The 27805-nt window shown below is 42.1% G+C and overlaps 1 protein-coding gene and 1 pseudogene across 1 annotated transcript; both read right to left on the bottom strand.

The window, feature by feature from the left end:
- Positions 1-2966: 2966 nt before the first annotated feature.
- MTO1 (mitochondrial tRNA translation optimization 1) lies at positions 2967-24366 on the bottom strand. Its single transcript, XM_030859299.2, has 12 exons — positions 24059-24366; positions 20995-21194; positions 20797-20914; positions 16679-16968; positions 13968-14080; positions 13679-13869; positions 13316-13446; positions 12255-12459; positions 12002-12173; positions 8739-8857; positions 5388-5548; positions 2967-3759 (listed from the first exon to the last, which is right to left on the bottom strand). The coding sequence occupies exons 1-12, from the start codon at positions 24273-24275 to the stop codon at positions 3598-3600; spliced, it is 2079 nt and encodes a 692-aa protein (XP_030715159.2). The 5' UTR covers positions 24276-24366; the 3' UTR covers positions 2967-3597.
- On the bottom strand, positions 18305-20745 carry LOC115854767 (cyclin-dependent kinase 2-associated protein 1 pseudogene; annotated as a pseudogene).
- Positions 24367-27805: the final 3439 nt, after the last annotated feature.

The following is a 27805-nucleotide window of genomic DNA, read 5'->3' as shown; positions in this document are numbered from 1 at the left end:
TGCATTGAAGAGGTTTATATGGTGATAAGAGGTTAAGGTAAGACAGATACTAAAAACTAAGGTGGAGCAACAGAAGATTGTGAAGAGGGAGCCTGGGAAAGTTTGTTGTCACTGTGAGCCTTCCAGCACACGGCTCTGCCAGCTCTGAATGAACTCTGACCACTTCTCCTGAACGGGGTATTCTTCTAGGAGTTGAAATTTCTCTCTCTTTTTTTAAAAAAATTAATTAATTAATTTATGGCTGCGTTGGGTCTTTGTTGCTGCATGCGGGCTTTCTCTAGTTGCGGCGAGTGGGGGCTACTCTTCATTGTGGTGTACGGGCTTCTCATTGCGGTGGCTTCTCTTGTTGCGGAGCACGGGCTCTAGGCACGTGGGCTTCAGTAGTTGTGGCACGTGGGCTCAGTAACTGTGGCTCACGAGCTCCAAAGCACGGGCTCAGTAGTTGTGGTGCAAGGGCTTCGTTGCTCCGCAGCACGTGGGATCTTCCTGGACCAGGGCTTGAACCCGTGTCCCGTGCATTGGCAGGCAGATTCTTAACCACTGTGCCACCAGGGAAGTCCTAGGAGTTGAAATCTCTGAAGGGGAAAAGCCATGGCTATTCCAATCGAGGCTGAAATTCAAAAATGACTATATATATATATATATATATATATATATATATATATATATATATATTTTGCGGTACGCAGGTCTCTCACTGCTGTGGCCTCTCCCGTTGCGGAGCACAGGCTCCGGACGCGCAGACTCGGCGGCCATGGCTCACGGGCCCAGCCGCTCTGCGGCATGTGGGATCTTCCCAGACCGGGGCACGAACCCGTGTCCCCTGCATCGGCAGGCGGACTCTCAACCACTGCACCACCAGGGAAGCCCTGTTTTATTTTTTTATTTTAAAGTTTTTTTTTTTTTTGATGTGGATCATTTTAAAAGTCTTTGTTACAATATTGCTTCTGTTTTATGTTTTTTTGGCCTCAAGGCATGTGGGATCTTAGCTCCCCGACCAGGCATCAAACCCGCACCCCCTGCATTGGAAGGCGAAGTGTTAACAACTGGACCGTTAGGGAAGTCCCTGACAAAATATTTGAAAACAATCAGTAATAAAATTAAAACTCTTGGTTGGCTATTAGGTAACTTCATAATTCAAGGCCGTGATGGTTTAATTTAGCATAGGTCTCTATCTTCATCTTCCCTCCCTCCCCCCTCAATCAATGATTTGACAGATGCTTAGTGTTTGTCATTTCCTCTTTTTAATTTTTGTGTTCCTGTTGAAATGAACTTTAGTATATGCCCAGCTTTTCAAACTACCAGGCAATGTGGTCTGTGGTGGGTGTTGGAAATCACAAGGCCAACCGCTGTTGGAGGCTATTATCATTGTTGGGGGATTTCTATGAAGTAACTGTACTGAGTAAGGTTACATTTTTAGCTGATTTTTCCTAGGGTGTCATAGTCTGTAGTGCTTCTGGCTGGCAGCACCAGGAGGTAGGCTGTTTTGAAATATTCCTTTAAGTGAGATAATTTTGTATAGTCCTTATTTTTTAAATAATTTAATTCAGTTGGCCGCACTGCGCGGCTTGCGGGATCTTAGTTCCCTGACCAGAGCTCCAACCCAGGCCCACTGCAGTGGAAGTGCAGAGTCCCAACCGCGGGACCGCCAGGGAATTCCCGACAGAGTCCTTAGCTGCAGGCTGAGATTTTTTTCTCAGGTTTAGTTTTAGTTCCACCATATCTCTCTTTGATGAACACTGCCCAAACGTACATTAATAGTATTAGAGCACCTGAAAGAGTATAAATCAAGAGTTTATAACTATTTTTTCAGATCCACAAAAAGCAGTTATAATCTCTCTCCTATTCATAAATTAATGACAAAGCTATAATAACCTAATAAGATTAACAGGTGCTAAATAGAAATACATCTTGGAGCAGAGCCGCTGCCTTGACGACGTGCTGGGATGGCTGCGAGGACCCCGCTGCTCGTGGCTCGGTGGCCCCAGGAGGGGGATTTGGGGGGACGTTCCTAGCAGCTGTCGAAACCATTTGTTTCGGGGCTCCTCCCTGTTTGTCCCCTGCTCGGCACTGGCTGCCAATGTACGCTTTTCCTTGGTGGAACGGAAAGATGCCTCCAAACGAGCTGACGAGCTCCAAGACCGAGTCCACCGGTGTGCGCCCGGCAAACTACTTTTTTGAGCATGAAGTGCTATTTGGGCATTTTGCCAATTGGTTCTGACATGTGTCTGACATTGAGGACCGTTTGTGTTGGGAAGTGCACTTAGAGGAAGCTAGCTTGATGAAATAACTGTTTTCAGAATTCTGACCCTGAGAGAACAAAAATATGCCTAGGAGAAAGCTTGAAGTTAACTCTTACCATGTCCTGAAAATACAAAGCCCACTTTGCCTGAGACTTCAGCCTTGGGTTAATTAGTGGAACTTCAGAAGATGTTTGGGTTTATTAAACACGTATCTTGTACCACATTAAAGAGAAATTATGCTATGAGAAAGATGTTAAGTTTTTAGAGGTTATGGAATATGTTCATAAGTTTGCCAGTCAGTAAATGCTGGTATAACAGTTCAATTACTTGTTTCTTTATTTTGTTAAGGCTTTTAAGGGTTAAAAATTGTAATATGTAATTAAAGCTACTAAAAATGATAAGGGAAGCATTTCACTGTGTAAAGCAAGTAAGATATGTGTCGTCGGCAAGGGAAGGTATAAAGAATGGAGTTGGGGCTTCCCCGGTGGCGCAGTGGTTGAGAGTCTGCCTGCCAATGCAGGGGACACGGGTTCGTGCCCCGGTCCGGGAGGATCCCACATGCCGTGGAGCAGCTGGGCCCATGAGCCATGGCTGCTGAGCCTGTGCGTCCAGAGCCTGTGCTCTGCAACGGGAGAGGCTACAACAGTGAGAGACCCACGTACCGCAAAAAAAAAAAAAAAAAAAAGAATGGAGTTTTTTTTTTTTTTTTAATTTATTTATTTTACTTATTTTTATTTTTGGCTGCATTGTGTCTTTCTTACTGTGCATGGGCTTTCTCTAGTTGCCACGAGCGGGGGCTACTCTTGGTTGCGGTGTGCGGGCTTCTCATTGTGGTGGTTTCTCTTGTTGCAGAGCACGGGCTCTAGGTACACGGGCTTCAGTAGTTGTGGCACACGGGCTCAGTAGTTGTGGCTCGTGGGCTCTAGAGTGCAGGCTCAGTAGTTGTGGCGTACGGGCTTAGTTGCTCCGCGGCATGTGGGATCTTCCCAGACCAGGGCTTGAACCTGTGTCCCCTGCATTGGCAGGCGGATTCTTAGCCACTGCGCCACCAAGGAAGCCCAAGAATGGAGATATTTTTGTTGAGGAAAAATGATGGTAATAATTTTGTCCTAGAGCTGTTTGTTTCTGGATGGGGCAAACTAAGGGACAAATCATATGGATATAAAAAGTGATAAAACGTTTGTGAAAAAAGGAAACTTTGAGAAAAGAATTTTGTACATTGTCAGGAGCGATTAAGATTAGATTGGATTTAATTAGCTAAATAAACTTTGTTACTAATAGTAAGCTAAAAAAAATACATCTTATCTCCTATCTATACTCTTGTATTGATTAAAAGTCTTCTATGAATAGAAAGCTATAACTGCCTATCTTCAAGTTTGTCTGTGTTACATAAATGTTGATCAGTTTTGGGCAATCTGTCCATAGCTGCCTGTCTTTGCTGAGTGGTCTTCACAAATCTGAGCAGATTGATGATGGCAGCAGGTGTCACTCCAGGTATACGACTGGCAGCCCCAATCTAGGAATTAAAAACCACGAGAGAAACATAAATAAGCTATGTCAATTATAAGCAAATCTATTTTCCTCCTGCTAACAATCTGTATGTTACAGTTTATGAAATATTTTTAAAACTATTATCTTAATGTATCTTCAAAATAACTCAGAAAGTAGATAAAAGAAATGTGGTTACTATTAATATCTGCATTTTCCTAACGGGAAACTGAGGCTCACAGACATTAAAATGAGTTGTCCAAGATCTTGTAACTAACAGATGTTAGAGTACCTAACCTTTTCTCTTCATTAAACTAATCTAACGTCACTAGCAGTGTGTTGGGCAGCACTCTATAATTAATCTCAGTAATATTTCTGTGGTATATTTTTACAGTGAAATGTATGAATTATTCACTCCAAGTGGTATAAAGACCTCATATCAGTTCAGGTCTGTTTTGCCACCAAATGAGTCTGTAGCAGGCATTTGTCAGAGCTTTTTGTATTTTAGAATTTTGGATAAGAGGTGAACTCCAATGACCAGTTCTGTGCAATCCAATTTTCTGTGATAATGTAAATTTTCTATAACATTTGCACAGTAAAAATGCACTGTCCAATATGGTAGCCAATAGCCTACTGTAGCTACTGAGCACTTGAAATGTGGCTAGTATGACTGAAGAGTTGAATTTTTAATTTAATTTTAATTAATGTCAATGGTCGCATTTGGCTAACGGCTATCATACTGGGCAGTGCAGCCCGTGAGTATCCACAGAAACATAACCCAATATGAATAGGATACAGTTATAAAACTTAGAGCCTCTTTGCCCACTTTCCACAATGACTTTTACTAAGAACACCATGTTAAGTTCATGAACACCATGAAATCACTCCTCCCTTTAAAAACTATTTTTTTAAAAATTTTTTGCAGACTATGGTTTTGTTAAGTGCCCCTTTATTTTTATGAACCATTACCAAAACCAAAACCAAAACAAACACAACCCACTTCCCATTAAACTATGATACATCATCAATTTTTAAGATACAACCCAGTTTCAGAGATGTTAACATGTGTCTCAGAATCAATAAATACAGCCTACCAGTCTAAATATTTGTTATTACAAGTCCAATATTATATACTATAAAGTTTTTACCAGATGTTTACAGCTGGGTGCACGTGTACTCACGCAAATGCAAAACACACATAGACACACACACGCACACAAGCAGGAGCATGGGGTGGGGGGCCTCTTTGGCCCCCTTATTCCTCCTAGTGGCTCCCAACACACCACTATGGAATCCCTAGGGCGGGGATCCAAGTAGTGATTTGAAAACTACTGATATATATTCTATTTTAACCTAAAGTAGTTTCTTTTAAGTCATGCACATATACAAGTTTGCACTGACAGTTTAGCGCAAGGTTGGGACTAGAGGATAATTATAATCAAGCCAATTCTTGACTTCCAGTTACTTATTTAGACTAAGCTTTTTCATCTCATAAAAACATACTGACATCTGTCATACAAAGAGAATATGAAAATAAGAGATTAAGCTTTTTATGATGAAATAAAAATTAGTTATGTGGCCACTGTAAATCCAGGTTTTAAAAATTAGAGCTCTGGCTCTTTATAAACCGTTCCTATCCACTGCCTGTTTTCTTACCGTCTGTGGGCGACTGAAATGTAGCTTCTCTCGAACTTCATGGGACAAAGACACATCCCTGAGAGTCAAATAATCTAGGTCTTTTGGCAGTTGGAGAGCTTCATCTCGCTGAACTTCCTTTATTTCTTGTTGCTGATGGAACAATACTGATTCATATGTGGCTGGTGAACAAAATTAATTATGATATGCAGATTACATTAACAACTTACATTTTTAGTTTTTTACAATTTACAGAGAGCTTTTGCATACATGATCTCAGTACCATGAGACAGGTGGGGTAGGTGTTCCCTTTCATAGATGAGGACACTGAGGCTAAAATAAAGAGAGGGCGTATCTTGCATATTAACTACAACATTCTGTATGGTAGTTTATTCCATGTCCTTTTCATTTCAAAAATCTAGAAAATTAAAAGTAAAAAAAGAAATTGCTTTCCTTCTCAGTACAAATTTTGGTGGAACGTTTCCTTCAATAGGCCGTAGGTTTGAATTTTAAGTCCTAAAGATGTTTCTCCAAGGGCTTCCCTGGTGGCGCAGTGGTTACGAATCCGCCTGCCAATGCAGGGGACATGGGTTCGAGCCCTGGTCTGGGAAGATCCCACATGTCGTGGAGCAACTAAGCCCATGAGCCACAACTACTGAGCCTGCGCTCTAGAGCCCGCGAGCCACAACTACTGAAGCCCATGCGCCTACAGCCCGTGCTCCGCAACAAGAGGAGCCACCGCAATGAGAAGCCCGCGCACCGCAACTAAGAGTAGCCCCCGCTCGCCACAACTAGAGAAAGCCCGCACGCAGCAACAAAGACCCAACACAGCCATAAATAAATAAATAAATATTTTTTAAAAAGATGTTTCTCCAAGAAGATGGTTTTCTAAATTATGTCCATATAAAGCTATAATTTAAAAAAGTAGATCTTCTTAGGTGATAACGTAATTTAAATAATTTAAGGTGTTATTCAGAAGTCAGGAAGATAATTCAGCAATTATTTTGTAATTAAAGCATTCTGTTCTTAGAAAAGTAAATCCAAAACCTGTTTTAAAACCTAAATTGAGGTGGTCATTCTGTCCTGTTTAAGAAAGCAAGTCTTCCCTAAAGGTTCTGGCAGTATCTGCTTCCATCACTCGACTGGCAGCCAGAAAATCTCAGCTCTGAGCCTGGCTCTGCCAGTAAACTACCCTCTAACTATGGACACATCATTATCCTTCTGGGCCTCAGCTGCTTTATCTAGAAATGTTAAGGGATGACCCGGAGGACTTATGATGGTCTTTATGACAACAAAGGATAGTTGCGAGGTGCACAGGCCTCATAGTCAGACATGCTAGGTTCAAATCCCAGCTCTGCCACTCACCAATTGTGTGCTGCTGGGCAAGTTATCACTTACTTATCTCTAAAATTAAGACATAATGCTAATAGCTGTCCTTCATAGGACACTTTCAAGTATCAAATGAAATAATGCATGTGATTAATACAATATATAACAAATTAGTACAACAAATTGGAATGAAATTTTATGACTCATGAATAGACTCTTTATAGGATCACAGAATATAAATGAAGAGGTAATGTATATGTTAAAGATATATTTAATCTTTCAAATATGTATACAGCAAAACATGAGAGATAACTATAAAAAAGAATCTGAAACTAATTTCTGCCTCGCAGTTTCTTGAAGAAACTTGTCTAGTGGAGGATCCAGGCAGTGATTTGAAAACCACTGATATGTGTTACTTTTTAACTTAGTGTAGTTTCTTTTAAGCCATGGATAGAAATTAGAGTCTTTATATATGCCAGAGTTCCTTGTTCTTTAAAGAACAAGGCAAAACAGTAGCTACTCCGTGGCTGAAGTCAGGGTTTCCTATAAACAAGTTAAAGATAATTATTCTGGATAATTTATTGGACAAAACAAAACTGCAAACCAAGTTTAAAGTATAACAGCTAGATGCTAACAGCCTAAATGTTCAATAAAGTAATTTTTACTCAATAGAAAGGTCATGGTGTTGAGATAAAAGGTTAACAATATTTCTTACACATTAGCAAATGACTAGGGTCTGGTCATTTGGAAGAATGATAGGTAGCACTTGGGTTATCCTATATATGCAGCCAAAGTATAGCAAGGTGACCTCTCTGGAACTGAAAGAAAATTATCACTGCTAGAAGGAATGCAGCATTCTTACCACCTTCGCTGGTCCCCAAGGAGCTTAAAGTCCTTTCCTGTTTGAACAATCCATCATTATCCTGCTTTTCCTACCCTTCTCCCCCATCTCATTCTGTTCCCTGCCTTTTTCTCCACATAATTTTCCACTGGAGGAAAAAAATCTATCACAATGCAGAAGCTAATGTTATTCTCAGTATTTATCTTTGAAATTTTTTTAAATAGAGAAAAACTTTAAAAGAATTCAGTGCAACTCCAAAAGTCACATGTGACCTTGATGGTCAATATATCGACGAAGAGTATGAGAGCACACCAAATGTTATAATAATGTACAAGGGCAGACTGTGGATTTCTTTGCCTGATACAAAGTAAGTATTTGTTACTGGAAGAGTATTTCAATATACTGTCAAAGCCAAAGATAGCATTATTTTTCTCATTATTAGAACATTAAAATGGGGAAAATGTAGGGACTACCCTGGTGGTCCAGTGGGTAAGACACTGCACTCCCAATGCAGGGGGCCCGGGTTCGATCCCTGGTTGGGGAACTAGATCCCGCATGCATGCCGCAACTTAGAGTTCGCATGCTGCAACTAAAGAATTCCACATGCTGCAACTAGAGATCCCGCATGCCACAACTAAGACCTGGTGCAGCCAAAGTAAGTGAATTAATAATAAATTAATTAATAAATATAAAAAAATAATAAAGATTACTTTCTTACAACAGGCAAGTTTACAAGTCTGGAACACACCTTGATCATGTTTGCATTAGATCTTATAATTTAGCAGCAGGGTGGAGGAGGGAAAAAAAAAATCTAAAGAAAAAGGGTGGGGGGAATGTTAAAAAAAAGTTGAAAAGAAAAAAAAAGGGGGGTTTTGTTGTTTTTTTTAAAGGAGAGCTCTACAGTAGCACTTCCCAAACATGAAATATACACACAAATCATGTAGGGATCTTGTTAAAAAGCAGATGCTCACTCAGTGGGTCTGGGGTGGAGCCTGAGATTTTGCCTCCCTAGCATGCCCCCACATGTTGCAATGCTATCTGGGAACCCCACTCTGAGTGGTTAGAGCCTAAGATGATGCTGGTCCTATGGTAATAATGGCTCCTCTTGACAGAGAGCTCTTTGTGGATCTGCCATCCATTCACAATTTGCACGCAAGGGAAGGAGAACATACAGACATCCTAAGTAAAAAAATATTTTCTACCTTCTATTTTCAGTCTTTCGGCTAGTTCTCTACATTTGGTGTACTTCCTCAAGGGCTCTGGAACAGCCTTGGCCAACAACTCTATGTCAACTTCCTCATACTTCAGAACATCGAGAGCTCTACAAATACATAAAAGTTTCATTAACACAGGGGTCCATATTATATCAAGCAGATTAAGAGCAAGATACCCTGAAAATAATACAAATCTCAGAATAAATAATATCAATATATTTCTAATTCTTCCCAAGTACAGTGAGCAAACGCAGCAGCAACTGCAACACAGTAGGACCTCAAGAAGATTAGCATGTGATTCTCCTCAACTCCCTTCCTTTATCATGAGGGATAAGTTGCTGGTAGCACTGCAATAATCTACTTGTCCTCCCTTTCTTGTAAGGACAGAATATCCTCTGATAACAAGGGTTTGATTGAACTCCATAAGAATTTACATCTAAGTCACATTAAGCCCATGTCCTGTGAGTGTGTTTGCACGTGTGCTTGGAACCAGCTGAAGATCTCCTGGCTTGCTCTCCAGGACTGCAAAATATCCGCAGTTTCCTTCTCATTTTGTTTGGTTCTCACAAGGCCTCACTGATCTGTACAGTTTCCCTTAATTTTATTTTTGTTTATGTTGATCTTTCCCTCTTTTAATAGATTGCTTTTTTGATCAACTCTGTCCACCCAAAACCAATTAAACCAATTAATTAGGCAACAGAAAGTCAGCTCTGCCCATCCTGGGGTCCCAAGTTCTTCCAGGCCTCCCAGATGCCTTCTTTACAGCTCATCCTATCACCAGGGTCATGCGTCACCACCCTCTACAGATGCCTGACTCATCTCTTCCTCAGACGGCCTAGGAAAGGCTAGACACCCTCTCTCCACAAGGAGCTGTCGACTTTGTTGTGCTCCACGAGATGAATTATGTCAACTCATTTCAGAGGCCTCATCAGATAAGCTAGAATGAAACCAAATAACCCTAAACTCCAAAAGGAAAGGGGTTGTCCTTTCAGAAATGATAGAACATGCTGGAACACACCTCCTAACGACTAACCAAAAAAACAGCTACCATGGAATCTTGCAGGATAGTGACCTCAAAGAAAAGCCTGTGACCATTTAACTTCTAAAAAGGTTTTAAATAATTTGTTTATAAGGCTTGGAGCTGTTTGCAGGCCCAAACTTCAAGACCAGCTTTGAATGAAGCCTAAGCCTCAGAGTGCAGAGGTCTGGCCCAGAAGGACAAGCTAGCACACTTCCACAGAACACAAGAGACAGCTTCTGCGCTACCTGGCAGGTCAATGCGTTTCCCTGTAATCATGACAGGAGATGTGTGTGCACATGCACCTGTGGATCTCTTCTGTCAAAATGCCAGCTCGAAGTCCAGTTCAACTTCTCAGGCCAGCACAGAGCCCACCACGTGTGCCGTAGACGCAACACATGTCCTTTGCCCAAGTTTCTATCTTTTTAGCTTTACATATCTAGGAACTGATAAAGTGGGTTCTTTTAGGGAGGCTGAACCCTAGACTATAAATATTCTGCTGAAATCAAATGAGGCCCGGTCACTGTCACCGCTTCCTTCTGAAATGAAAGACACCTGAATAAACAAGGAAAGCATTTGGCCAAATTACTGGTTTTTAAAGAAATCACCTTAACAAAATGGCTACTCATGTGATTAGTTAGGTAAAAACATAAAACTGACAGCCTCCTTTTTCATATTTTTATTCATCAGTTCGCATTTTAAACTGTGTTGAAAAAAATCACTTCCCATGCTCTCACTATGACCTCAATCCACGTTAGTCACGTTGAATGTAAATTCTAATTATACAAAATTTGAAATAGTGCAATATTTGATCTAAACAAAGCATAATGTTATAAATTCTTTTGCAAAGTTTGAAATAATGTGAACCCTCTTAAATTTACACAAACAAATAGCTGGACAGCTGAGCGAATTATAAAACTATGTTTATACTACTACCATCTCCCGGTACCACTTAGCTGGTAAACAAATACCTCCAGCACCCTTATTTGTGAACCAGGCTGTCTTTCCTGTGAATGAGATCCCCTGGTTTGGGTGACTACTATACAGGTTATTTATTACTTACTGTTACTATAACTAAAAACCTGCTTACTATCCTCTAACCATGGTGCCAGTGCTTTGCGAAATTCCCGTGAAAATGAAAATCTGGGAACAGAAATTGTAAACGATAAAACACTGTGATGACATGAAAGCCAAACAAAGACATGCTATGTCTGGCTGTTAGTTAAGGGGAGAGCACTTGAAAAGATTAGAGATAATAAAAAGTAGCATTAAAATGGGTATACCTTTAAGTCCACAGAATCCCTCACAAGGAAAGCAGGGGTTGGAAATAAAGGAAAACTATAAAGGAAGAACATACTGGAGACACAGTTGCAAGATCAAGCCAGCATGTGTGCTTCTAAGATACGATGATTGTAGATTTATGCCTTCTGAGCATCCCACACCCCCGATTAGCTTACATTTTTTAAATGGGAAAAAGCAGTGGTGAAAGATGCAGATTTTGAATTATGCAAGGTTTTTAGGAACATACCTCTGAAGCAAAAAAGCTCTATATTAATGCCCTTTAGACTTAGAGTCCATATAACCAGAATGGTAAAAACAAGGACAAACCCCTAAAATGTAGCAAGGGACTCTTCAATTAAGCCCAAAGAATTTATAACACTATGCTTAATCAAAGTTTCCCTGCTATACCTCACAGGCAAGATGAGACCACTCCAATTGCTCCCTGCCTAAAAAAGAAAGCAGATCACTCTATTTCTTGGTTTGTACCCCCTAAATCTTAGGCAAGCCAGAAGAACTCAGTGGGAGCCACAGAGAAATTAAATAAAAAATGAAAATAATTTAGAATCGTATATATTGTCATTAATGAATAAAGAGATAAGTTACATCTAAAGGATCCTGAAAAGAAGCAAATGTAATCGCTGCATTCATTTAAAACGTGCAGGTAGGGAATTTATAGGTACTCTCTCTCTGAAATGATTTCATTTTTCTTTAAAAAGTAAGAAAGGTGCTTCCCTGGTGGTGCAGTGGTTGAGAGTCCGCCTGCCGATGCAGGGGACGCGGGTTCGTGCCCCAGTCCGGGAAGATCCCACATGCCGCGGAGCAGCTGGGCCCGTGAGCCATGGCCGCTGAGCCTGTGCTCCGCAACGGGAGAGGCCACAACACTGAGAGGCCCGCATACCGCAAAAAAAAAAAAAAAAAAAAAGTAAGAAAGGTCTACATTAAAAATGCATACCTGAGAGGTAGACTTTTACCAATACTTATAGAAGCCTCTGGGATTAAGTTTTTCCATTTAGAACTTGGAAACTCAATGGATTTTAGCACAGAAATGCCGCCTTCTAAAGAAGACTTCATCCAAGTAGCTCTTTCATATCGTTGTTGGGACACACAACCAGCTTCCTTGTACCCTAGAAGAGGGAGGGAGAGACTATAATGAAAGAGGTCTTAAAGGAGAGGAAATCTGGTTGCAAGACTCAGTGAAGAGTTACCTCGGAACGTGAGCCTGCTGTCGGCGTTATCAGGACGCAGTGACAAGCGGAACTCAGCTCGGCTGGTAAACATGCGGTATGGTTCGTTGGTACCCAGCGTGGTGAGGTCATCAATCAAGACTCCTATGTAGCCTTCTGTTCGGCTAATGACAAAAGGAGGCTTGTGTCTGACCCGAAGACTTGCATTGATTCCAGCTATCACACCCTACAAGAGGACTGAAATGTTTAAAAGGCCATTATGAACTGAACAAAGAGCTATCCTATTCAGATACTACCTGGAAGAAATGGCTCAGGAAGTGAGAAAGCAGGCCCTGCCCAGCAGGAATAGAACAAAGACAGAAAATGTGGTCCATATTCGGAAACAGAATATGGGTAATGTACCAGTTCAGAATGCTATGATTCATTGTTTTAAAAAATATCTAATATTCCTAATAAACCTAGGTGGGCTAATTTTTTTTAAAAAAATCCACTTGTAAGACTTTTTTTAGCCTTTTCCTACTTACAAGTAACAATGACATAACTTTCTGCTTAAAAAGGAATAATAGGGCTTCCCTGGTGGTGCAGTGGTTGAGAGTCCGCCTGCCGATGCAGGGCACACGGGTTCGTGCCCCGGTCCAGGAAGATCCCACGTGCCGCGGAGCGGCTGGGCCCGTGAGTCATGGCCGCTGAGCCTGCGCGTCCAGAGCCTGTGCTCCACAACGGGAGAAGCCACAACAGTGAGAGGCCCGTGCACCGCAAAAAAAAAAAAAAAAAAAAAAGGAATAATAATAGGGTAATTTTCAAAAAAGTTAGTTTAAAAGAACTAAATTTTCTTTTTTTTAAATTTCAAAAGCAATATAATAAATCTAATCAAAATATGCTATTGGATCTAGGAGCTCAGAAAAGAGTAATAAAGGCACAGTGGTTTTAAAATCCTGTTGTATACTCTGAAACAGAATAAGTCTTCTATTGTAGTTCTGAGTTATATCTAAGCTCTATACAGCTATCATAACAGACATCAAGAGGAGGAACACCAGTTAAATAGTCCTTTTCTGTTCAGTAACACCTGAACAACCTCTTACTTGAGCTGCAGCTTCCTCATAACCAGTAGTGCCATTTATCTGTCCAGCAAAGAAGAGCCGCTGCACCAAATGAGTCTCGAGAGAAGGAGTGATCTGACGGGGGTCCAAGTAATCATACTGAACACCATAGCCTGGCCAAAGAATAAATGGTAAAAAATAATAAAAACAGTGCTGGATTGGCCTCAAGGTAGAGATGCAAAGATTATCATTAAATGCTCTTTAAAAGCGAAGACTATTTTAAACGCACAGATGTTGGGCTTTGTGTTCTGAGGCTCTAAGCAATCATGACTGTGGCTAAGATCTCCTCACCATCTGCTAAGCAGTGCTGAGCTCAGACTGAAGGGCAGCTGGCATTCTCTTTACCTGGCTGAATCATTTTAGCTTTCTCCAAGCCTCTGATGCATGTGATCATTTTCTCTTGTAATTCAGCTGGCAGTGTCACAGATAACCCTTGCGGGTAGATGAGGTCAGAATCCAATCCTTCAGGTTCCAACCAAACCTGATGCAGACGGTTTGGAAAACGCAAAACCTTTGATTCAATGGAGGGACAGTATCTAGAAAAAGACATTGAAATTTAAAAATTTAATGAAACAAACAAAAGAGGGTTGACATTGTTCCTTACAGTAATTGAGCACTGATATTTTGTCCTTACCGGGGTCCTTTTGTAGTTTCCTTAACGTGACAGTTAAGGTGAAGGTTCTCAAGGACAATCTCATCCACTTGAGGGTTGGTGTGAGTCAAGTAACATGGCAGCTGATCTTCTGGCTAAAACACAGGAACTAGTTACAACATTGTTTTGCCTCTCTATTAGTTTGCCTATTATTCAAATAAATGCCACACATGATATGCACTTACTTTTATAGATATTAAATCTATGCATAATGCCAAATGCTAATGGTGAAGTATGCTTGTTAAAAACAACCCAAAAGATGAACCTAAATTTACGCAAGCCTCCAGATCAACAGTTTACGGGAAATACAGAGGATGCAGGAACATGTTTAAGGCACCAGAGGGTTGAAATCAGACAAATCTAGAATGTAGGAAACTTCAGAAAAGAAATGGCTCGGTTTCTTCCACATGTAAGTGTAAAAAAAAAAGGGGAACTATTATAAGACATATTATCCAAAGTCCAAAGTCATGTATGGACCTCATTTGGTTCTTCGTTCAAATAAAACAACTGTAAAAAAAAACATTTTAAATAAACATTTAAAAACAACTATAAAAACTAGGGAAAATTGAGCACTGAATATCAGATGATGTTAAAAAATTATGTTCTGCTATGTGTGATAATAGTACTGTGTCGATTTTTAGAAAGTCCTTATTTGTTAAAGACATGTACCAAAGTGTATCTGAGTGAAATGATGTGATGTCTGGGATTGTTGCTTTAAAACTAAGCAAGAACAAAGTATTGAGGAAGGTGAACCAGGAATGTCAAAACAGGGAATTCCTTAGTGGTCCAGTGGTTAGGACTCCACACTGCCGCTGCAGGAGGCACGGGTTCAATCCCCGGTCAGGGAACTGAGATCCCACAAGCTGTGTGGCGTGGCCAAAAATAAAATATAAAACTAAAAAACAAAAAGTTTGGGCTTCCCTGGTGGCGCAGTAGTTGAGAGTCTGCCTGCCGATGCAGGGGACACGGGTTTGTGCCCTGGTCCGGGAAGATCCCACATGCCGCGGAGCAGCTAGGCTAGGCCCGTGAGCCATGGCCGCTGAGCCTGCGCGTCCGGAGCCTGTGCTCCGCAACGGGAGAGGCCACAACAGTGAGAGGCCCACGTAATGCAAAAACAAAAACAAACAAACAAAAAAAAGTTTAAAAATATACACACTAGGAAAGTATCATCATGATTTACATTTTACCCAAGTGAAAATATAAAAGTCACTTGCTCAAAATAACAACACTTGGAGCCACTCATCAGGGTAACACTCACCAGAAACTAGGACCATCAAATATTAGCCCTTAATTCTAAACACACAATATAGTTTTTTGTGTTTTAAATTCAAAGGATAGGTAGAAGTTGCCTGTATCTTCAAAAGTATCAGTGCCATTAAAGACTGAGGAACTGGGACTTCCCTGGCGGCGCAGTGGTTAAGAATCCGCCTGCCAGTGCAGGGGACATGGGTTCGAGCCCTGTTCCGGGAAGATCCCACATGCCGCGGAGCAACTAAGTCCGTGCGCCACTATTGAACCTGCGCTCTAGAGCCCGCGAGCCACAACTACTGAAGCCTGCATGCCAAGAGCCCGTGCTCCACAAGAGAAGCCACCACAATGTGAAGCCCGTGCACTGCAACGAAGAGTAGCCCTTGCTCGCCGCAACTAAAGAAAACCTGTGTGCAGCAACGAAGACCCAACGCAGACAAAAATAAATGAATAAATAAATTTATTTAAAAAAAAAAAAAGACTGAGGAACTGTTGCAGATTAAAGAGAAATGAAATTAAATGCAATATGTGATCCTAGATTGGAAAAAAAAAATGTTGGGACAAAAAAAGTATTGGGACAATCAACAAAATCTATGGATTTTGTATTAGATAACAGCACTGTGTCAATGTTAAATTCCCCAAATTTCATCACTGCATTGAGGTTATAAAAGAGGATGTCTATAAAAAAAAAAAGAGGATGTCTTTGAGCTTAGTTGAGATGCAGACAGAAGTATTTCGAGGTAAAGGGTCATAATCTCTGTAACTTTTAAATGTTTCTGGAAAAGAAAAAAGAGTAAAAATAAATGTGGGGGGCTCCCCTGGTGGCACAGTGGTTAAGAATCCGCCTGCCAATGCAGGGGACAGGGTTCAAGCCCTGGTCCAGGAAGATCCCACATGCCGCGGAGCAACTCAGCCCGTGCGCCACAACTACTGAGCTCGCGCACCCTAGAGCCCATGCTCTGCAACGAGAAGCCACCGCAATGAGAAACTCGCACACCTCAACAAAGAGTAGCCCCCGCTCACCGCAACTAGAGAAAGCCCGTGCGCAGCAACAAAGACCCAACGCAACCAAAAATAAATAAATTTAAAATAAATAAATGTGTATATTACTGTTTTATACATTAAATATATACATGTATCTATTCTCTATATATGGAGAGAGGGCAAAATATTAACAATGGGTGAATTTCAATGGTTTATAGGAGTTTCACAGTCTTACAACTTTTCTGAAACTATTTCAAAAAGTTTAAATAGGCAAAGTTATCAAAGTAATGAAATTTAAGAATTTACGGGGAAATACCCAAGTAGCCAAATCAGCTAATCCTTTTAAAGATCCTTTTTTTTGCACGCTAATAGTGAAGAAAAGTGAATTGCTACCAAAAAAAAAAAAAAAATGGTTAGTCTATATCCTCTGTTTAAAGCCAGATTTTCACAAATGATCTCACCTTGATCCACACTGTCTCATTGATAAAGCTGAACGGTATGGATGGATTATCTGGTGTCTGCTTGTTTAGAATGCTGAAATTAATGGATTCTTTGGCGATCCGGGGCGGAGTCCCAGTCTTCAATCTTCCCACCACAAACCCCAACTTCTCCAGAGTCTGAGCCAACCCTATGGAAGGCTGATCCCCTAAACGTCCTGCTGGATGCATCTCCAATCCAATTACAATCATGCCTCTCAGAAACGTCCCAGTAGTTAGAACCACACTCTCCGCATACACTGTACTTCCATCCACTAAAGGATAGGAAACAAAATAAAACTCAGGTTCTAATTGTTACCATGGATCAAATTGGAACGTGACTATTTTGTAGTAAAACTACGGAAAAATTTTGTCTTTAGAAACTTGAAAACGATTTTAAATCAGTGAGAAGCCTATATGTTATCAATCTCAAGAATCCAAGGAAGCTGGGATGGAGCGCATGATGTATTCTCACCGACACACATGCTCCTAAAACCTTGTCAGCACTGAATAGTCTCAGGTGATTTTTCTTTTTTTTTTGTTACAAGCTGTTAATGAAAATAAGCCTTATTACATCGAGTAATAAATAAAAAGATGCAAACAGTTCCATTTTCTTCCAGATGTTTGGATCAACTTACAGGAAAGGCAGAACTGAAATCTACATACAGTCTCAGAAAAAATTTCGGGATCCTTGTTAGGTTTGGTTTGGGAGGTGGCTCTTTCTTCTGTATTTATAACTTGTGCTTTTTTTTTTTTTTTTTTTGGTACGCGGGCCTCTCACTGTTGTGGCCTCTCCCGTTGCGGAGCACAGCCTCCGGATGTGCAGACTCAGCGGCCATGGCTCACGGGCCCAGCCGCTCCGCGGCATGTGGGATCTTCCCGGACCGGGGCACGAACCCACGTCCCCTAGAATCGGCAGGCGGACTCTCAACCACTGCGCCACCAGGGAAGCCCTCAGGTTCAGTCTTTTGACAAGACCATTTAGGTGGTTCTGGGTTCTAAAATTGGGTTTTAAAATTGACTTCAAAGCACTAATAGTCATGCAAATGCTTAAGCAAAAAAGAAATTACATTAAGCAGAATCTATAGTGTATGGGAAACGAGGGGACCAGCTACTAGTTAAGTGTGCTGTCAAGTCCGCACTACAAAAAAAACCCCTTCAAGTTGTATCAGCTTACGAAAAGGAACAAAGAACAATGCGGGTAACATAAATGTATTCAAAAGAGGAGAATGAGACACTGGTATCTTGGAGGCAAACTAGTGTGCTGTAAGACAGGTAATTTTTACGTGCCTCTTTTGAATCAATGCTTTGAAAAACAACAACACCACCACCTGGGTAGTTCCTCACTATTTAAAATGTAACTCTCCATTGGGCTTCCCTGGTGGTGCCGTGGTTGAGAGTCGCCTGCCGATGCAGGGGACACGGGTTCGGGACACGGCTTCGTGCCCCGGTCTGGGAAGATCCCACATGCCGCGGAGCGGCTGGGCCCGTGAGCCATGGCCGCTGAGTCTGCACATCCGGAGGCTGTGCTCCGCAACGGGAGAGGCCACAGCAGTGAGCGGCCCGCGTACCACCAAAAAAAAAAAAAAAAAAGTTAAAATGTAACTCCCCATCAACCACAAAATCTTTCCTCAATCTTACAGGCTGTAGATTCGGAGCCTGGTGAACCACGGGAGGGGCGGGGGGGAGGAGAAACAAAACTGTTACCATTTTGAAAACAAAGTTTCATCCTAACAGGAGAGATGAACTACTGTAACTTCTCCTCTCGGAAGAAGACAGAAAACCTTCCAGGCTCACTAGGCAGCTAGGACCCGGCCTTCCGTTCCGTTTCTGCCAAGCACTCCCGCACCAACCCTCGTGCGTGGATGATGCCGCGTTTCAGGCTCCCCATCGCGCTCCAGCTGCCCGCGGAGAGGGGTCTGACCTCTCTCCCCAGCTCTGCGATGATGGCCAGCAGCTCCGCGTATTTGCTCTGGGGCACCTGGCTCTTCTCAGTTTCCTGGGCATAGCCCAGAGATAGCGGCCCGTAGTCACTCAGCAGCTGGCGGTACTGGGAAGACGTCGCCATACTGGTGGAGGGCGGGTGGACGCTCCCAGAGGCGCTGAGGGAGGTGGCGGGCATGTGCGCGGTCAAGTTCGGGCTGTGAGACATGCCCCCCGAGCAGCGGGGCGCGGCGGGGCGCAGCGGGGCCCGGCCCCGGCGTCCGCGCACCCGCCCAGCTCCCGCGCACTTTTTGTTGTTCTCAGTTAATTTTTTAAATTAATTAATTTTAGACTTCTGGTTAAATATGACAGACCACCTCACATGATTTCTTCTTCCTCTTGAAACTCCAAGAAAATGAAATAAAGGGGCAAAAAAGATATAAAACCACAGGACAAGTAATGGGAAAGAATTTGTCAAAAGATGAGAAATTTCAAAATATTTTCAGAAGATAGTAAGTGGTTGCAGTGGGGAGGGAGTTTGGGATTAACATATTCACACTACATATAAACTAGATAATCAACAAGGACCTACTGTATAGTATAGCACATGGAACTCTACTCAATATTCTGTAATAACCTACAGGGGAAAAGAATCTGAAAAAGAAATGATATATGTATATGTATAACTGAATCACTTTGCTGTACTCCTAAAACTAACACAATATTGTAAATCAACTATACTCCAATATAAAATTAAATTTTAAAAAAGTGGTTGGAAGAGTGATAACTGATTTAGCAGAGGGGAGAAGGCCTTAACTCAAGAACCTCAAGAGAACATACTGATGACAATGAAGCAACTTGCCGTGCCAAGGCTCAGAAACTGGAGGACTGAATATAAGAACTGTAGGAATGAAGCTAGGGGGCTGAAAATGAGAGAAAGAGTTGAAATCTGCGTATGAAGGTTTGCCTGCAGACAGATCTACCTTACACTAATCAAAAAATATAATCATCAAATCTGGAGGGGAAAGGACGCAGGGGAGAGAAAGGGAAATGAAAATAAAACTAGTAACTGTTCAACAGAGGGAAGTCAGTAAACACTGACAGAAGAAAGAGAAGATTAAGTATATTATACAAAATCATAGTTACTAAGGTAATATACAGGACAAAAACATGAACTTTTAAGAAAGAAACATAGCTCCCTAAAGCAAAGAAAACCAAACACAGATTAAGTGGTTGAAAAAAAAAAAAAAGGACAGAATAGTGTGTACAATATGCTACTGCTATGTGTGTTGGGGGGAAATATAAACACACACACAGAAAGATCACACCAGAGACGAGCAATACTCCCGAGGCAGGAAACTGGCTGCCTGGGGCACAAGATGAGAGTCCACCTTTTCATTCTACCTTCTTTCATCTCCTTTAAACCGTTTACCATTATATGTACTCCCCATTCAAAAAAAACTAATAAACGTATAATAAAAATTAATTTTAAAATAGGGAAAATAAGTTAATCTCTGTATTTTAAATGATTGAGATTCTTCAGCACAGCCCCTCCTACCATTTTGTTCCTAGAATGCTAGCAGGCGCCAACAGTCCAGTCCCCTGGCAGAAGATGGATTCTTTGCCTGAGGACTAAGAGACACAGATGTTTGGGAGTTCCCAACAAAAAGGCCAGTTCAATCCTAATCACCAGACTATACGGTTGCCCAAGCAATAAAATTAACTGTGCACACACAAATCTTCCCATCACTGTTTAAGTGGTTAAGTCTGTAGAGGGAGATAATAGAGAGAAATTGTTTTTACATACAAATTTAAATTCTATTTGATTTTTGTAAAAATTACATGCGTTATTTTAATTTAAAAATTAATATAAAACTCAAATAAAAAACATACAATAATCCTGTAAAATATAAATTAAAAATATTTAAAATCAGAAATAAGAAATACCAGGAGGAAAATACACAATTATGCAGGCTACAGAGTCCCAAAATAAGATGGTACAGAATGTGAGCTTCGTTGTCAAAATGAAAGGAGAAGTATGATTTTTTTATACAGTTTTCCTCATGTATGAACGGAAAACACAGTTTCCTAGAATTAGCAAAACATCTCCATACTCTGCTCAAAATCAATTTCTCACATGGAGTTTGATACTATTATTATCATCTGTAGGCAGTACATACCCAAAACAACACCACTGACGCGATATTTCCCAGTGTGCTCAGGCTCTGGTTCTGTAAGAATGAGATCTTCTACCGCTCCCTCCTGAACAGTAAGCAGCGGTGTATTTAGGATTTCCTTCTATCAAAACAGAAAGCAAGCTGAAACATAACAGTTAAACAATCACTACAATCTTTCCTGTTTTCATGCCCTGTTCTTACCTGCATGTTCTGTTTATAAAGCTTCCTATCAATTTGAGCTCTCAGACCCCAAACAGCTGGTCCCTTGCGCCGGTTTAATACTTTGTAATGTACACCAGACTGGTCACAGATTCGAGAACACAGGCCATCCAAGGCATCAACTTCTCTCATTAAATGCCCCTTTCCAATGCCACCAAAGGAAGGATTGCAGGACATCTGACCTAAAGAGAACAGACATAAACAAAATAAATATATTAGTATCCTGCATATAGTGAGTCTTGATAAAATAAAAGAACTTGAAGCAAACACTAAAAATGCTGGAGTTCCAACAGGATGCAAGAGTTATTCAGGGTGGGACTTCCTGGTGGCACAGTGGTTAAGAATCCCCCTGCATTCGAGCCCTGGTCTGGGAAGATCCCACATGCCGCAGAGCAACTAAGTCCGTGCACCACAACTACTGAGCCTGCGCTCTAGGGCCTGCAAGGCACAACTACTGAAGCCCGCGCGCCTAGAGCCCGTGCTCTGCAACAAGAGAAGCCACCACAATGAGAAGCCCGCGCACCGCAACGAAGAGTATCCCCCGCTCTCTGCAACTGGAGAAGGCCTGCACGCAGCAACAAAGACCCAATTGCACAGCCAAAAATAAATAAAATTTTAAAAAGAGAAAAAGTTATGCAGGGCATCCTGGAAGACAAACCATTGCTGAAAGTTTCTTTTGAATCTTTCCCTTGTACACATTCATTATGTTGCCTTTTCTTCTTCCTTTTCAATGTGACCTTGAAATTCTTACCTCATGAAACCTTCCAAAATCAAGCATAATTTTAAGAAGTCCCTTTGCACTGGTTCACAGTTATAATCAAGTATGTCTTCCATAAATGCCATCTGCTGTTTTCTTTATGCTTATTTTGCAGAAATAATTAAATTATAAGCTTCCTGAAAGTAGAATTCACATTTTATACCTTCTCCTTAAATCCCCCAAGTCTTATGGGAGGTACAGAGTGGGAAAACTATGTCAACAATCTGCTGATCCGCTGTGGCCAGCTACAAGCCCTCCAAAAGTTTTCATGGTCTCCTGAGGGAGGCTGAATCGTGCTGTGATTAGGAGCATGGGTTAGGAGTGAGCAAGAGATCTGGCTCAGTTCCTAGATTTACCACTCATAAGCTCCATGTGATCTTGGCAAGTTATCTAATATTCTGCACCTCAGCGTCCCTACTCTAAAAACAGGGATGACAGCTGCAGTAGATTATTTCCCTCCTTCCTTTGACACAGAATCACTATTTACTTAGGTAAACACTATTCCCTATGAGGCATTGTTTGGGGAGTATGACCTAAATTCAGTTTAGGGGTAAACCTTTATTGATCTAAAGTAATCATGGTAATCCTACTTGCCAGTGTCTGATTTAGTGTCAGAAGACTTTTCTCTTTTGTCGTGAATGCCAAAAAATAGTTTGTCGAAAAGCATTATTTTCCAGGTTAGTAAAAAAGATTTTCTGTCTCTGACTTCATTATTTGCAGATGATATGACTGAATTGAAAGAGGACAATTCCTGCATTCCGTATTCTTACGGAAGTTCAACTTTCTCAGCCAAAGCTATCTTTCTGAGGACAGAAATACTTGATACTCTACTACATCCAATTACCTTAAAAAAATGAGACTTTGACTTTAAGATAGAACTGTCATTTATTAAGCTCATCTATTAATATAAGAGTTATTAAAATATCTCTGAAATCTATTTATTTAAAAAGAAACTTTTGGTCATATTATATTGGTATAAATACAATGGGTATTTTTATAGGCTATTAATGACTACTTAATGAATATGGGTTTTGATGGGAATTCCTTTATCCTTGACAGAAGTACATTACTTATACTATTTAATGATCATCTTAGTTCAATACTTCTTTGCTCATTAGATTTTTTAAATTGTTATTCCTGGTTTTTCCTCGGGTAATCATACAGCCTCGCTCCAGAAGAGTCGCTGTTAACAGTGCATATTTCTCCAGTTACGAGCTGAATGGTCGTTTTAAAAAGTATTTCACTACACAAAGCACAGTTAACATTTCAGTTACTATTCACTCTTAAGCAAAATGCAAGAGGAAAGACACAGGCATGCATAATTTACAGGATAATGTCCTAGCTAGTATCTAAGATGATGCTAGAGAGGAGTCTTGTTTAAATTATGGCCGTCCAACCACAGCCTGTAAGTGCAAAAAAGTACTGTCGGGTCGTCCTAAGCACAAAACTGGGGAATAAACATTCAGTAGGAATACAGAATGCAATAAAAAAGTACCCTCGTTCTTCAAAAGGGCTTCACAAAATCTCGAGAAAAACACAATGGTCATTTAATAAACGAGTACTAATAATGTTAATTCACTTAAAAAAATTAATTTATTTATTTATATATTTTTATTTTTGGCTGCGTTGGGTCTTGGTTGCTGCGCGTGGACGGGCTTTCTCTAGTTGCGGTGCGCGGGCTTCTCACTGCGGTGGCTTCTCTTGTTGCGGAGCACGGGCTCTAGGCGCGGGGGCTTCAGTAGTTGTGGCTCACGGGCTCCAGAGCGCAGGCTCAGTGGCACTTGGGCTCAGTAGTTGTGGCTCACGGGCTTAGTTGCTCCGCGGCATGTGGGATCTTCCCAGACCAGGGATCCAACAGTGTCCCCTGCGTGGGCAGGCAGATTTTTAACCACGGCGCCACCAGGGAAGTCCTAATTCAGTCTTTAACCAAAGCAACAAGCTAGTGAAGGGCAAATGGCAACAATGAAATAAGGCATCAGCCAGTGTTCCTACAGTTTGCCCTTTTCTCAAGGCACCCCCTCTCACCAACCCCCAGGCCCCCGCACCCTCCCCACTAATTACTTTTCGGCAGCAGCACAATCCACGGTCCACAGAATGGCCCCTAGTCTTAGAGCTCTGGCCCGGGCCCGCTTGATCTGCGAAACACAAATCAGGCTACAACCACAGTCGGCAGGATTCTCACCAGCCTTAAGGGAGGGAAAAGGTTGCCCACATCCCAGGCACTGGGAGGGGGCGGAGGAGGACACTGGCTTCTTGCGTCCTAGGCAAGCCCCACACCGCGCTACTCACCGATGGTGTCCACTCGGTGCGTGAGCAGCAGAGTCCGGGAGCCGCACCGAGCGGCGGCGGCAGCGGCTTCGGTCCCAGCATGTCCTCCGCCGATGACTACCACGTCGAAGTGCGGAGTCCAGGGCGCCGCGCTGTCACCGCTGAACCGGGAAGACGGATGGTGCTGTTTGGTGAGTGAAGCCGCGACCCAGCGACCACAGCCTCGGAAGGAGAACATGGTTGGAGAAAGGCCGAGTCTTTAACTCTGAGCCTGACACGAGCGAGGGGTCAACATTTCGATGAACGTCTTCAGGGAGCAGCCATCTTGTTCTGATGTCACAGCGTAGCGCGTCTACGTCCAGCGTCGCCGCTGATTGGCAATTTGGCGAAACTTTACTGATGAAACAAGACCCGGCAGCTGTGCAGGTGGCCAGCGAGGTGTGTGCCTCCTTTCTTGGTTGGCGCACGCTGTTTGATTCCATATGGTTCTGGATTGGGGGGACTCCTACTCCGTCATCTTTTGCCCTTTTCAGCGAATTGCTGCCCTGATCACCAGGTGGCCACCTACAAACAAGAATTTGAATGACTGCTTTATCAGATTCTTTGAACTTTCTGGTGCGGCTATCACCTTGACTTCTGTTTATGAAGACTAGAGTCTGAATAGGAATCGATTTCAAAGGCCTTCAAATGTATTTGTGGATGAAAGATTCATGATGGCTAATTAGGTGAATGGAAGGGTTGAAGGTTAAATGTCCAGCCTTTTGCAGTTGGTATTTTTAAAACCTTCTGTATGGTTAGGCCGCTGGAGGTAGCTGTTCTCTTGCTCTCTATACATCCCCTGCTTAACCGGTTCCTGCCTCACCTACACCCGACTCACATGACTGACCTTCCTACATACTTGCCCCAGGCCCTAGCTAGTGATAGGTTAGCAAAGGGCTGGCGAGGGGGCGTGCCCCTCGGCTGGTTTCCCTGGTAATGAGTAGACCTGTAGTTACTTACCCCTATAATTGCTAACCTCCCTCTGCCCCTGGGAGCAAAGACTGCCCTGTGTCCTGCCCGCCCTCCGCCGTACACAGTGCGGTGTCACTCTAGGACCTTGATTCAGACAGGTAAGCTCCCCCTATCCATTAAACCATTGATGTCTCTGTTGCTGACTCCGGGCTCTTTCTTCGGTCTTGAAGCTGGGCAAGTAGAGGCCTTGAAGGCATGGGGGAGCAGACAAACATCTTTCTTAGAGAGGAAACTTTTGACTAGTTAGATAGTGAAACAGCCCATGTGGCAGTTTAATTGTTCTGATTATTAACATCTATCGAATGCATAATTTTTTTCTTATTACATTACTAATAATCATTCTTTATGCACAATTTAAAGCTTCCAGAAATACAAAACTTTGAGAGTTAAGGAACCCGTAACTTCCATCAGGCCTTCCGGCCCTCATCTCCATAATAATTGTCAGCATTTTGTTGCTAATGCCTCCTAGTGTTTCATACTTATACTAATGCTACTATTATTTTGCATGTATAATACTGATTATATTGCTTTTCAGTTTGCTTCTTTTTTAAACGATGTATTTTTTTACTATCTCTATGCCAGTATATATGAATCTATCTCACTTTTTAGTATTATAGTCAGTTGTTTATGTGAACCATAGTTTATTTAATCAACTCCAATTACTGAGCATTTGGATTGTTTCTGTTGACTGAAAAAAAATGCACAATCCAAAAGTTGAGAGTTATGTTTTATTTAGCAGACATTCTGAGGACTTCAAGCCTGGGAGACAGCATCTCAGATAACTCTGAGAGACTGTTCCATAGAGGTGGGCGTGGGGGAAGCCAGGATATATAGGAGTTTTTGCAACCAAGGGCAGGTACAAGTTGGAACATCAAAAGATTATTGTTAATTAAAGAAAGCCAGACATCTCAGGTTACTAAAATTAGCACTTTTCTATGTATGGGAAGATGCAAAGTCTTGGATCACTGAAATCATTCCTTAGATATTCACCTCAGCTATCTGGGGCCAGTATCCTGTGTTCTCTCATCCTGAGTCTCCTCAGGGTGCACCGTTGGGGGGTGGGTGGCTGCAGCAGTTGATTGCTAGGTTATGGGCATTCCTGGTTTCCATCCTGAGTTCCCTCAGGGCTCACTGTCTGGGCTTGTGGGCTTGATGGCTGCAACATCCTTTGTTTACCAACATGGCAGGCAGCATTCTTAGTTCACGTTTCTAATTTTTTGATATTATGATCATCCTTGTACATATATCTTTTTAAAATTATGGAACTCTTTATTTATTTTTATTTTTGGCTGCGTTGGGTCTTCGTTGCTGTGTGCGGGCTTTCCCTAGTTGCGGCGAGCGGGGGCTACTCTTCGTTGCGGTGTGCGGGCTTCTCATTGCGGTGGTTTCTCTTACTGCAGGGCACGGTCTCTAGGCGCACGGGCTTCAGTAGTTGTGGCTCGTGGGCTCTAGAGCGCAGGCTCGGTAGTTGTGGCTCACGGGCTTAGTTGCTCCGCTGCATGTGGGATCTTCCCAGACCAGGGCTCGAACCCGTGTCCCCTGCATTGCCAGGCGGATTCTTAACCACTGTGCCACCAGGGAAGTACCGACTCTTCAATGTTTAAATTTTTGATAACTGCTAAATTAACTTTCTAAAAACTTTGTATCAGGTTGTACGAACTGTGTAAGATTATTTCATCACACTGTAGCCAGCACTGGATTTTAAGTTTTCATTTTAAATATATTTTCATTATTTTTTAATGAAAATGTGATCATACTATCTATGACCTATATACATTGTATTGTGATCTGCTTTTTACATAATAGATTATCATGGACATTTTTCTATGCTAACAAATACAGGTTTATGTCTTTTTTTTTTTTTCTCGGTACGCGGGCCTCTCACTTCTGTGGCCTCTCCCGTTGTGGAGCACAGGCTCTGGACACGCAGGCTCAGCGACCATGGCTCATGGGCCCAGCCGCTCCGCGGCACGTGGGATCTTCCCGGACCGGGGCACGAACCCGTGTCCCCTGCATCGGCAGGCGGACTCTCAACCACTGCGCCACCAGGGAAGCCCTCATTCTTTTTTTTATGGCTGAGCGATATTCCATTGTGTATATATATACCACATGTTCTTTATCCATTCATCTGTTGATGGACATCTCGGTTGCTTCCATGTCTTGTTCACAGCCATTTCTTGATTCACTTTCTTATCTTCTAAGACATCAATATTTTCTGGTTTTCCTCCTATTTTTCTGGTCTCTCCTTCTCATTTTGCTGGTTCTTCCTCCTTGAGCACTGCAATCTAGCCCAAGGGCACAACCAAACCAATCCCCAAATCCCATCTTTAGGGTTTTATCTCCTGGGACCACTCCCAGTTCCAATTCTGTAGCAGTCTGGGTCCTATCAGGAGATAGAAGTCACTCAGTAGATTAAACAGGAGATGTTTAATATAATAATAATTAACTATAATAAAAGAATAACTATATATATAAGGAAACTATATATGGTACCCTAGGGCTGAGGGAGAGTACCCAAGGAAGAATAAACTAAGAAGGGATTCAGGGCATCCCTGGTGGCGCAGTGGTTGAGAGTCCGCCTGCCGATGCAGGGGACACGGGTTCGTGCCCCGGTCCGGGAAGATCCCACATGCCGCGGAGCTGCTGGGACCGTGAGTCATGGCCGCTGAGCCTACGCTTCCAGAGCCTGTGCTCCGCAACGGGAGAGGCCACAGCAGTGAGAGGCCCCAGTACCGCAAAAAAAAAAAAAAAAGAAGG

The sequence above is a fragment of the Globicephala melas genome, chromosome 14 (genome assembly GCF_963455315.2).
Source record: "Globicephala melas chromosome 14, mGloMel1.2, whole genome shotgun sequence".
Taxonomy (NCBI): domain Eukaryota; kingdom Metazoa; phylum Chordata; class Mammalia; order Artiodactyla; family Delphinidae; genus Globicephala; species Globicephala melas.
Note: the sequence above shows the minus strand (reverse complement) of the source record. Positions and strands in the feature narration are given on the sequence as shown.